Source organism: Papio anubis, chromosome 1 (assembly GCF_008728515.1).
Source record: "Papio anubis isolate 15944 chromosome 1, Panubis1.0, whole genome shotgun sequence".
Lineage (NCBI taxonomy): Eukaryota > Metazoa > Chordata > Mammalia > Primates > Cercopithecidae > Papio > Papio anubis.
The window spans coordinates 82602047-82614679 of NC_044976.1; the positions used below are offsets into that span (position 1 = coordinate 82602047).

The following is a 12633-nucleotide window of genomic DNA, read 5'->3' on the forward strand; positions in this document are numbered from 1 at the left end:
GTTTTTTCCATCAGGATCTGAGAAAATACTTGATATGATTTCAAGTTTTTAAAATTTGTTGAGACTTGTTTTGTGTCCTAACATAAATGGTCTATCCTTGGGAATGTTCCATATGATTATTAGAAGAATGTGTATTCTGCAACTATTGGATAAAATGTTGTGTAAATGTCTCCTAGGTACATTTTGTTTACAGCGCAGTTTATGTCCATTTTTTTTAGTTGATTCTGTGTCTCGATAATCTGTACAATGCTGAGAATGGAGTGTTGAAGTCCTCAACTATTATTGCATTGGAGTCTGTCTCTTTCTTTAGATCTAATAATATTTGCTTTATATATCTGTGTGCTCTAGTATTGGATGCATATATATTTGAAATTGTTATATCCTTTTGCTGAATTGATCCCTTTATCATTATGTAATGACCTTCTTTGTCTCGTTTTACTGTTTTGACTTAAAGTTTCCTTTATCTGATATAAATTTAGATACTCCTGCTTGTTTTTGTTTTCCCATTGTATAAAATCTTTTTCCATCTCTTCACTTTCAATCTATCTGTGTGTTTACAGGTCAAGTGAGTTTTTTTGTAAGCAGCATATAGTTAGATCATGTTATGTTTATATATTCAGACAGTCCATATCTTTTAAGTGGATAATCTGATTTATTTACATTTATAGTTATTATTTATAGGTGAGGACTTATTCCTGTCATTTAAAAAATTGTTTTCTGGTTGCTTTGTATATCTGTCATTCCTTTCTTTCCCTCTTATTGTTTATCATTATAGTTTGGTGATTTTCTGTAATGGTAATATTTCAGTCCTTTCTCTTTCTCGTTTATGTGTCTGCCCTACCAGTGACTTTTATACTTTCTTGTTTTCATGATGGTAAATATTATTGTTTCACTTTCAGATGTAGGACTACCTTAAGCATTTCCTGTAGAGCTGGTGTAGTAGGGATGATTCCCTCGGTTTTTGCTTATCTTGGAAAGACTTTTTTTCTCCTTCATTTTTGAAGAAAGGTTTCTTGGTTAGTCTAGCAGTTTATGTTTGGTGGCAGGGTTTGTTTTTTCTTTTAGCACTTTGAATATATCATCCCTTTCTCTCCTGGCCTGCAGGGTTTCCCCTGAGAAATCCACATTAGTCTGATGGAGGTTCCCTTATATGTGACTTGATGTTTTCCTCTTGCTGTTTTTAGATTTCTGTCTTGTCTTTGACTTTTGACAATTTCAGTACAGCGTGTCTTGGAAAAGACCTTGTTGGATTCTGTCTATTTGATCTTTGAGCTTCCTGTATCTGGCTTTCTAAATCTCTTAAAAGAACTGGGAAGTTTTCAGCTATTATTAAATTAAATGAGTTTTTCTGTCTTTACCCATCACTTTACCTTCTGGAAAACCCCAAATTTGAATATTTCATTGCTTTAAGGTGTCCCCTATATCATGTATGCTTTGTTCATTCATTTTTATTTTTTATTCTTTTTTGGCGGGTATGTCTGAATTATTTCAAAAACCTGTCCTCAGTTCTTCTCCTTGATCTAGTCTGTTGTCAAAGCTCTCAGTTGTATTTTTTATTTCATTCATTGAATTCTTCAGTTCTGGGATGGATCTGTTTGGTTCTTTTTTTTTTTTTTTTTTTGGAAATGGAGTCTCGCTATGTCACCCAGGCTGGAGTGCAGTGGCATGATCTCGACTCACTGCAAGCTCCGCCTCCCGGGTTCACACCATTCTCCTGCCTCAGTCTCCCAAGTAGCTGGGACTACAGGTACCCGCCACCATGCCTGGCTAATTTTTTGTTTTTTTAGTAGAGACGGGGTTTCACCGTGTTAGCCAGGATGGTCTCCATCTCCTGACCTCATGATCCACCCGCTTCGGCCTCCCAAAGTGCTGGGATTACAAGCGTGAGCCACTGCGCCTGGCCTGTTTGGTTCTTTTTTATGCTATCTATCTCTTTGTTGAATTTCTCACTCATATCCTGAATTGTTTTCCTGATTTCTTTGTATTGTTTATCTGTGTTCTCTTATATCTCACTGAGCTTCTTTAATACCATTATTTTGAATTCTTTTTCAGACATTTCATCATTTTTTGTTTAATTAGAATCTGTTGCTGGAGAATTATATTCTTTTGGAGGTGTCATATTTCTTGCTTTTTCATGTTTCTTGTATACTTACATTGACATCTCCACATCTGGCGTAACAGTCATTTCCTCCAGTTTTTAGGATTGGCTTTGGTAGGGTAAGACTTTTTTCTGTAGATGTATCATCATGTTGGTTTGTTGGGCAGTTTAGCTTTTATTCTGGGTGCATGCAGTAGTGTAGTCTCTATGATTTCTTCAGCTGTAATTAGCATCAGTGGGTGTCTGTGATTTCCTCAGTGGCTTAGGCAGCATTGTTAGTGGAGCCTGTGGTGAGGCTTTGCTTGGGACAGGGACACCAGGCATCCTGATCCTCAGGCCCCAGTGGTGGTAGCAGCAGGCCAAGCATACCCGCCTTTGGTCCCCTGGTGGCCATAGACTGGCATCAATTTTAGCAGGTCCACGAGGGCCAATGCTTAGGCCTCCATGTGGCTTGCTCAGGTACCAGTAGTGGCAGTGGTAGACTGGGCAGATGGATGAGACCTTAGTCTCCCGTGCAGCATGTGTGGCATAAGCAATCGTAGCAGTGATGACAGGCCAACCCTCAGGCTCCCAGGCAGTCCACACTGCTGCTAGTGATGGTAGCAACAGACTGGACAAGCCAGGCCCTAAACCCTCAGGTGGCATATGTGGGTAAGTGCCAGCAGTGGTAGTGGTGGCAGACTGGGCAGGCCCAGCCTCAGGCCAGTAGTGGGTGGGGCAGGGCAATCCCCAGGCCCTCAGATGGCATACTTGAGCATTGGGGTTGCAGTGCCAGGCAGTGCAGGCATATACTCAGGACCCTCAATGGTGCACATGGGCACAGGCTGTGTTGGACCAAGTGAGGCAATCCCCAGGCCCTCAAACAATGTGTTTGAGTGCAGGCAGTCGGTGGTTTGGTTCTGTTGTTAGACCCCCTGATGGTGCATGTGCATGCCGGAAGCAGCAAGCTTCCAGACAAGTGCACTCAGTCACTGTGGGAGGTGCCACCAGGCAGGGAAGGCCTGTCCCCAGGCTCCTCTGTTGTACCTGTGGGTGCAGGCTGTGGTGAACAGGTCTGTCTTTGGGCCACTGGACAGCAGTTTTGATGCCAGTGGCTGATGACCTGAGTCTTTTGTCATGCTTCCTGATCATATGTATGTGTTCCCAGAGTGATAGAGGGGGCCACTTCCCAAGCCCCTCAGGTTGTGTGCTGGGGCACTGAGAGGGGTGGCACTTAAAGGGACAGGCCTGTCCTCAGACTCCCATTGGTGTACACAGATACAGACTCTGGTAGGCAGGGAAGGACTATTCCCAGGCCCCTGGATAAAATACTTGAGAGGTGGTAGGCAGAGTGAGTCTGTCCTCATGCCCCCAAATAGAATCCAGATGGGCCAGTTCCGAGGTCCACTGAAGGTGCTGCAAGTACATGGCAGCCCTGTTATGGGGGCTGGGCATTGCTATCAGTGGCAGTGGCCCCAGGCGGGTGGCTCTCAGGCTCTGGGGAGTGTATGCTTTGGCTTCCTTTGCCCCAGAAACAGCCTTCCCTAGTGTGCTGCCCTGCCTGTTCTTTGGAGTATAGGACACTGTGTGGGCTAGAGTGCTGGGGACCCAGCCGCACCATTGGAGCCCCCGTGGTGGACGTGGGGCGCTGTCAGTTGGGCTCCAGGTTGTATAGAGATGCATACCATCTAATGGTAATTGGCTTCTCAAAGTGGCACTGTGCTTCAGCTTCTTGGGTCCTGGGAATGGGTGTGGGACCTGGAACAAACTCCCTCTCTGGAACAAGGCTGTTGTGTGAACTCCAGGCAGGTCCCTATACTTGTCTCAGAATTCACAAGGGTTGTGGGGATCTTACATGGCTAGGATTGCAAGTCTGTGGTGGAAACGTGGACCACTGGGGATCTCTCAGTTACCCTTTCCCCGCACTGGAGAACCTCTTCTGGCTCCCAGCTGGTCCCAGCCAGGCCAGCTGCTTCACTTCCTTTTGCTTCCCTGCTCCAGATGTTCCCTGTCACTTCCCTGCTAAATTTCAGTGTTCTCTCTTAGAGGCTTTATTCAACATGTAATTACTCACTGTCCTTCTTTGTGGAGGAGAGTTCTGGGTCAGCCATCTTGAAGCCCTGATCTTTATTTTTTAGTTCTTTTTGTCTGTTTTTGTACTGTATATGTCTCTGCTTTATGTAGCTTTAAAATATTTTAATATTAGGTGGGTCCAGTTTCTTCACCTTGGTTTACCCTTTCCAAATTTTCTGTTCTCTTGCCCCATATGCATTATTTTAGAGTCAAGTTAGGGAATTTATATTTCCTAGAAAATCATCCTTATCTCCTGTATGTTTTCTCTTTCTTTTTTAATTAAACTTGCCAATGGTTTATGGGGTTTTTTGTTTGTTTGTTTGTTTGTTTGTTTGGTCTCTCTAAAGATTGATTGAATTTGGGAATTAACAATAAAGTTGCATATTAATTAGGAGAGAACCTGAATCTTGAGAAGTTGCCATTATGAACATGTTGCTTCTGCATTTACTCAAACATCTTTTGTCATTCAGTAAAGTTTTAGAGACTCCCCCGCTTCCTCCATATAGGAAGGAATTTATGTCTTAAAGTTATTGCTTAAATTTTTATTTTGGTTGCTATTATTAATGTGTTTGCTTTCCCATTATAGTAGGATATGGGCAAAACATATTGTTTCTATGTTTATATTATAATTGACCATGTTACTAAATTCTGTTATTGATTTCCACATTTTTCAGTGATTCCTTTGGATTTTTATTGACAATCACAGGAGATTGGCATATCATTTTGTCTGTTCCTTTTCAGTATTTACATCTCATTTCCATTTTTGTTTTATTATACATATTAGAATGTCTAAAACAATATTTTAATGCAGTAGGGCTCTTGAGCTTTCTTGTCTTGTTCCTGCTTTGAATGGAAATGCCCAAAAATATTTTTTCAGGGATCATTTCTATAGTTTGTTGCCTTTCATGTTTTGCCACCAAATATGAAGTTGGCCATTTGGCTGAGATAGGTATTCTTTATCAGATTAACAAAATATTGTTGATTTCTAATACACTATATTTTGTCTTTTTTGACATGTTAGTGTGATGAATTATATCAGGGAGACATCCTCACTTTCCTGGAATGAATACCATTTAATCATGGGGTATTAACATTTGAATATTTGCCTGAAATCTATTTGCCAAAATCTTATTAAGTGTTTTTACTTCCATAGTCATAAGTTTTATTAATCTATAGTTTATGTTTTTCTGAAGTTGGGATTATATGGGATTCGTAAAATGAGTTTAGAAAGTTTCCATCCTTTTATTCTGCAGAAAATTTAGGAACATAGAGTTATCTTATATCTATTCCTTATAAATTTTAACAAACTAATTCTTGGATATTGGTCTCTTTGAGTTTTTACTTTTTGAGTCAATTTAGGAAATTTATATTTCCAATAAAATCATCCATTTCCCTTTCTAATTATCATTGCTTATATTATCTTTATTGTTGTATTTATTGTTAATTAATGCTATTTCGAGGTATATTTTTTAGATTGCCTTGAGGCTTGTCAGCTTTATTAGTATCCTAAAGATTTATGATGTATTTGCATCTTTTCATATTTATATTTACAAATAAAATCTTCTGCCAAATGGCAATCATTTACTAATCTATTCATGTTATGTATTTAATTTTTAATAATTATTCCCAAAATGGAGTAGAACTGGACTGCCACTACTCATTTAGAGTTTATGTGCTTTTCAAAGGGCTTGACTTTTCCCAGGTAATAAACAGCTAACCTACCAACAAGTGGCACACTGTAACGTACAGGTTATAGTAATGGACAAATTGATTGACAGCCAAATCTTGATTATCAATGAAACAGATGTAAGGATCCCTGGATAATTTACAAATAAGAATAATAGAGTACTTTAACCATTTGTTTTCTTATCTTCTCAACTATTATAACTATGCACAGCGGTGCAAAAATCATACTAAATATGAATAGTTTTCATTGTCTTCTTTATTCTCTGATACATCTGCAAATGCATCAGGGAAGAAAAAAGGCCGAAGAAAGAAGTGGCCTGAACAACTCAAACTGTACAATCATTTTCTACATGTGATTGCCCCAATAGGTCTGTTATTCTAAATTGCTGGCTGGCTAGACATGAAGCAACTGTCTGCTTATGTCATTCTTCTGGACAGTGCAAAACAGCAGTCCCCAAAGCAGGGCATGCAAGGCAACCAGCTCTCAAACAAAAAGATAATATTAGAAGTCCCATTCCTGCTTATTTTTACCTTATTCTTTTTCAATACCTTATTTGTGTGTATATCTTAGTATAGTCATGCATCTAAATAATTTGTAAGTAAATAACCATGTATATTGATTATGTATACTAGAAAATGTTTTACTGAAAGAGATATAAATTAAAAACCCTTGGAGAGCTCTGGGCCGGAAGTGGAGAATCATGAATTTGAAAGCTGCTTTAGCCGCTTATCCATCATGTGAATTTGGTCGACTCTTTTATAATCTGTAAAATGGGAGTAAGAACACCTGTCCTTCCTTCCTCACAGTGTTGTATTGAGAACAAAATAAAGCGACTGTAATTGTTTGTAAATTCTCTAAAGGCTGTGCAGATTATGATTTTTTTTAACTTTTAAAATCTTTTCCTCAAACGTATTCAGTACCCACATTTAATCTTTATGGAAGACCATATTCAAAGTAGTGGGAAGACATTTTACTTTTAGGATCAAAGGAGAAAAATGTTTAAAGTTTAACAATTCTCTAATTCTAAAAGAGATATGTTTCTTTCCAACCTCTCAGAAAGTTTTGATGGCCAGATATTTTAAACAAAACAAACTTGGGAATTAAAAAAGGAAAGCAATTAAAAGTAAGTCTGAGATTTATCTATAACTTCAGGAGAAAAGAATTTTTACAAAAGGAATAGGAAAAGATAAGGTCTTAAAAACAAGGAACTAAACATTAAGACTTAAGTTTTGTAACCTTAGGAGCCAGGATTTTGATGCCAACAGTTAATTATCCCAGAAATTTCTTAAGTATTTTGTTGACCTGCATACTTCCTTGAATCAAAATGTTGAGGTTAATAGCTAACCTACTGTTTGCTGCTGCTTCTAGCCCTATTACATTTTAGGAACCTAATGGCATCTAAGGATTCCACCATGTAATAACAGTGGGAATTTATTTTTCTTGGTGTTTGGAAACTCTCAGGAATTTTTTTTTCTTTTTTCTTATTTTTCTTTCTCGGTCAATTATAGGTTGAAGCTCCATTCATACCAAAGTTTAGAGGCTCTGGAGATACCAGCAACTTTGATGACTATGAAGAAGAAGATATCCGTGTCTCTATAACAGAAAAATGTGCAAAAGAATTTGGTGAATTTTAAAGAGGAACAAGATGACATCCGAGCTCACACTCAGTGTTTGCGCTCTGTTGAGAGATAAGGTAGAGCTGAGACCGTCCTTGTTGAAGCAGTTACCTAGTTCCTTCATTCCAACGACTGAGTGAGGTCTTTATTGCCATCATCCCGTGTGTGCACTCTGCATCCACCTATGTAACAAGGCACCGCTAAGCAAGCATTGTCTGTGCCATAACACAGTACTAGACCACTTTCTTACTTATCTTTGGGTTGTCTTTCTCCTCTCCTACATCCATTTCTTCCTTTTCCAGTTTCATTGGTTTTCTCTAAACAGTGCTCCATTTTATTTTGTTGGTGTTTCAGATGGGCAGTGTTATGGCTACGTGGTATTTGAAGGGAAGGATAAGTGTTGCTTTTAGTAGTTCTTGCCAATATTGTTGTTGGTCAATGGCTTGAAGATAAACTTTCTAATAATTATTTTTACTTTGAGTAGCTCAGACTCGGTTTTGCCAAAACTCTTGGTAATTTTTGAAGATAGACTGTCTTATCACCAAGGAAATTTATACAAATTAAAACTAACTTTCTTGGAATTCACTATTCCGGCAGTAAATTTTGGTACACTAATACAGTACAGCTAGACCCAGAAATTTGGATGGCTGTAGATCAGAGGTTCTAGTTCCCTTTCCCTCCTTTTATATCCTCCTCCCCTTGAGTAATGAAGTGACCAGCCTGTGTAGTGTGACAAATGTGTCACTTTCAGCAGGAAAAACTAATGATATGGATCATCACCCAGATTCTCTCACTTGGTACCAGCATTTCTGTAGGTATTAGAGAAGAGTTCTAAGTTTTCTAAACCTTAACTGTTCCTTAAGGATTTTAGCCAGTATTTTAATAGAACATGGTTAATGAAAGTGACAAATTTTACAGTTTCTCTAATAGTCCTCATCATAAACTTTTTAAATGAAAATAAGCAAACTAAAAAGAACATTGGTTTGGATAAATACTTACACTTTGCAAAGTCAAAAAATGGCTTGGTTATTGAAAACATTATAGAGGTATTCATATTTAAATGAGGGTTAACGTTTGTTTTGTTCTGTAACCCTTAAAAAGAAGTTGTTTCCAGCTAATTATTCTGGTATACTATATTTGTGAGCTTAGGGTAGGGGCACTGCTGCAACTTCTGCTTTCATCCCATGCCTCATCAATGAGGAAAGGGAACAAAGTGTGTAAAACTGCCACAATTGTATTTTAATTTTGAGGTATGATATTTTCAGATATTTCATAATTTCCAACCTCTTTTCTGTCAGTAAACAGAATGTCTGATCGATCATGCAGATACAATTTTGGTATTTGAGAGGTTAGTTTTTTTTCTACACTTTTTTTTGCCAACTGACTTAACAACATTGCTGTCAGGTGGAAATTTCAAGCACTTTTGCACATTTAGTTCAGTGTTTGTTGAGAATCCATGGCTTAACCCAGTTGTTTTTCTGGTTTTTTTCTTTACTTTTAATTTTCCCCATCTGATTTTATCTCTGCGTTTCAGTGACCTACCTTAAAACAACACACAAGAAGGGTTAAACTGGGTTCATTTTAATGATCAATTTACATGCATATAAAATTTGTTGTTTTTAATCAAGCTGATCTTAATGTATATAATCATTCCATTTGCTTTATTATCGGTGCAGGTAGGTCACTCACACCACTTCTTTTCATCTGTACCACACCCTTGTAAAACCTTTGAAGACATAAAAAAATCCTGTCTGAGATGTTCTTTCTACCAATCTATATGTCTTTCGGTTATCAAGTGTTTCTGCATGGTAATGTCACGTAAATGCTGATATTGATTTCACTGGTCCATCTATATTTAAAACGTGCAAGAAAAAAATTAAAATACTCTGCTCTAGCAAGTTTTATGTAACAAAGACATATCGTCATGTTAATAAATTTAAAACATCATTTGTATAAAATATTTTAATTTTCTTGTATTTCATTTAGACCCAAGAACATGCTGACCAATGTATTCTATATGTAAACTACAAATTCTATGGTAGCTTTGTTGTATATTATTGTAAAATTATTTTAATAAGTCATGGGGATGACAATTTGATTATTACAATTTAGTTTTCAGTAATCAAAAAGATTTCTATGAATTCTAAAAAAAATATTTTTTTCTATGAAATTACTAGTGCCCAGCTGTAGAATCTACCTTAGGTAGATGACCCCTAGACATACATTGGTTTTGAGGGCTATTCAGCCATTCCATTTTACTCTCTATTTAAAGGCCGTGAGCAAGCTTATCATGAGCGAATACGTCAAGGGAGTCAATTTCTGACCAATCAAGTACTCTAAATTAGAATATTTTTAAGGTATGTAGAATTCCCAGTTTCAGCCACAATTTAGCCAAGAACAAGATATAAACTTGAATAAGAAGTAAGTAGCATAAATCAGTATTTAACCTCAAATTACATTATTTGAAACAGAAGATACTATGTTATGCTCAGTAAATAATTAAGAGATGGCATTGTATGAGAAGGAGCCCTAGACTGAAAGTCAAGACATCTGAATTTCAGGCTGGAAAACTATCAGTATGATCTCAGCCTCAGTTCTCTTGTCTGTAAAATAGAAGAACTGGATTAGGCAGTTTGTAAAATTCCTCCTAACTTTCACAGTTGATGACAAGATTGTCTTTTCATCTGAAATTTTGAAGGGTATGTTGCTTTGAAGTAAGTCTTAGTAAGGCAATATATTTTAGGGCATCTTTCTTCTTATCTCTGACAGTGTTCTTAAAATTATTTGAATATCATAAGAACTTGGTGTCTGTCCTAATTCCTTTCTCATTCACTGATGCTGAACACCCAGTTGAATCAAACTGTCAACCTACCAAAAAAGATACTGTGGCTTATGGGTATTGCTGTCTCATTCTTGGTATATTCTTGTGTTAACTGCCCATTGGCCTGAAAATACTCATTGTAAGCCTGAAAAAAAAAATTTCTTTCCCACTGTTTTTTCTGCTTGTTGTAAGAATCAAATGAAATAATGTATGTGAAAGCACCTTGTAAACTGTAACCTATCAATGTAAAATGTTAAGGTGTGTTGTTATTTCATTAATTACTTCTTTGTTTAGAATGGAATTTCCTATGCACTACTGTAGCTAGGAAATGCTGACAACAACTGTGTTTTTTAATTAATCAATAACTGCAAAATTAAAGTACCTTCAATGGATAAGACAATTGATTGAGTCTTGAATTCCACTTGGTGCCCTCATCTCCTGATTTATTTTCTGCTGATACAAGAGATGCTTATAGATTCCTAGTTTTTATGTGTTTGGGTTGGTTTCTGGGTGGTGGGAGCAGAGCAAATTGGGGAGGAATATATCCACCAGTCTACTCACACTGGATGTTTACTAAGAAACTGCTAGATTCATTTAATAGTTTCTCAAAAGTGTTTCTACTTCCTTCTCCTTTCTTATATTGGTTCAGATTATCCCTAACATAATGTTCTAAATATTCATATTTAAAGGATTTGATACTTCAAGAGTGCTCATCCTTCTATTGTAACAATGAACTATTAATTTCTAAATTTTTCTTCAGGAGTGTTTTTGAGCTTCACATTACCTCTTTTCATTTTAGACAGGTTAATTAGTGTGTATTTCCATAGTTGTCTTTTACTTCAAGAAATAATCATTTCTTTAGATAATTATTTTAATGGCTTGCCATTTTGTATGATTGTTCTTGCAAACATTTCTATTTATGCATTTTATAACGTGGAGCTTACTATTTTTATGCCAGTGCTTGCTTCATTTTATCATTATCAGGGCTTAATATAAATGCAGTTTTTCTCATTTCCTTGTAAAACTAATTACAGAAATCTAGGTATGTCTTTACTGAAGAACTCCCATCATTTGAAATCTATTTAGCTGTAAATTTTCTCTTGTGCACAAATACTGGATATGAAGTTAAGTACTTATTTTCATTTAAGCTTTTCTGAAGATTTTCCGTATGCTTATTTAACAGCCTTTATGCCTGGTGTAATGGCCTGGATTGTGAACTGTGAACAAAATTCGTATTGAAATTCTAACCACTAGTACCTCAGCATGTGATTGTTTTAGGAGGTAAGGCCTTTAAAGAGGTAATTAAAGTAAAATGAGGTCATATGGGTGGGACTTCATCCAAGATGATTGATGTCCTCATAAGAAGCACACAGACAAAGGGAGGACCACATAAAGACATAGGAAGAAGATGACCATCTATAGGACAAGGACAGAGGCCTCAGAAGCTGACTCTGCCAACATCTTGACTTGGGATTTCTAAATTCCAGAATTGTGAAAAATAAATTTCAGTTGTTTAAGCTGCCCAGTCTGTGATACTTCATCATGGCAGCCATAACAAACTGTTAATAATACACCCGCTGAGCTAAGTATTTTCCTGATGAAAGACTTGCATTGATTTCCCTTTGTATGCCTAACACGTGAGCAAAACTGAATTTACCACAGGCAAAAAAAAAAAAAAAACAAAAAAAAGTCAGTGTGGTCACAAACCTCTGCACCTGCTGTCTTATTTCTATTCTTCCTGGAATATAAGCAGGAAATAGGAAACAGTAGCCACTGAGATACTGAGAGTAAGGGAAAGCATCAGTAACTCAAACCACTACTAACTCCTGGTCAGACTTACCCATGGAAGGATAGCCTTCCTCTTGAAGCCGTGCTAATGTAACATAAAATTAAGCACACCAGATTCATTGAGTTTACAGTCTCTGCTCATCTTTTAGTGGTGATACTAACAAAGAAATGACCAAAAGGAAAGTGGGAGTGCAAATAAATTGTTAATGAGAATACCCCAGCTAGTTCTTCCTCTCCTGATTATTCAGGGGTTAGTAATGCTCACAGCAAATGACGACCTTAATGTATTCGTTTTCTACTGCTGCTCTAAGAAGTCTCCACAAACTTAGTAGCTTAAAACAACATAAATTTCTTTTCTTACAGTTCAGGAGGTCTAACAACCAAAATGAGCCACACTGGGTTAAAATCAGGGTGTTGGTAAGCATGCATTTCTTTCTGGAGGCTCCAGGGAAGAAGCCATTTCCACGTCTCTTCCACCTTTTAGAGGCCACCTGCTTTCCTTGACTCGTGATGCCATTCCTCCATCTTCAAAGCCAGAAATATTGGGCCAAGTCCTTCTCATGCCTCATCA

General features: G+C 37.3%; 1 protein-coding gene across 15 annotated transcripts in view; it reads left to right on the forward strand.

Annotated features, from left to right (window-relative positions):
* The window catches only part of PRKACB (protein kinase cAMP-activated catalytic subunit beta), a 166308-nt gene extending 155634 nt beyond the window's left edge, over positions 1–10674 (forward strand). For all 15 annotated transcript variants that reach the window (XM_031650309.1, XM_031650301.1, XM_031650303.1 and 12 more), the window contains one exon: positions 7346–10674. In XM_031650309.1, the coding sequence (XP_031506169.1) occupies positions 7346–7471 (126 nt within the window). In that variant the 3' untranslated portion in view covers positions 7472–10674. The remainder of the gene's footprint in view (positions 1–7345) is intronic.
* The last annotated feature ends 1959 nt before the right edge of the window (positions 10675–12633 follow it).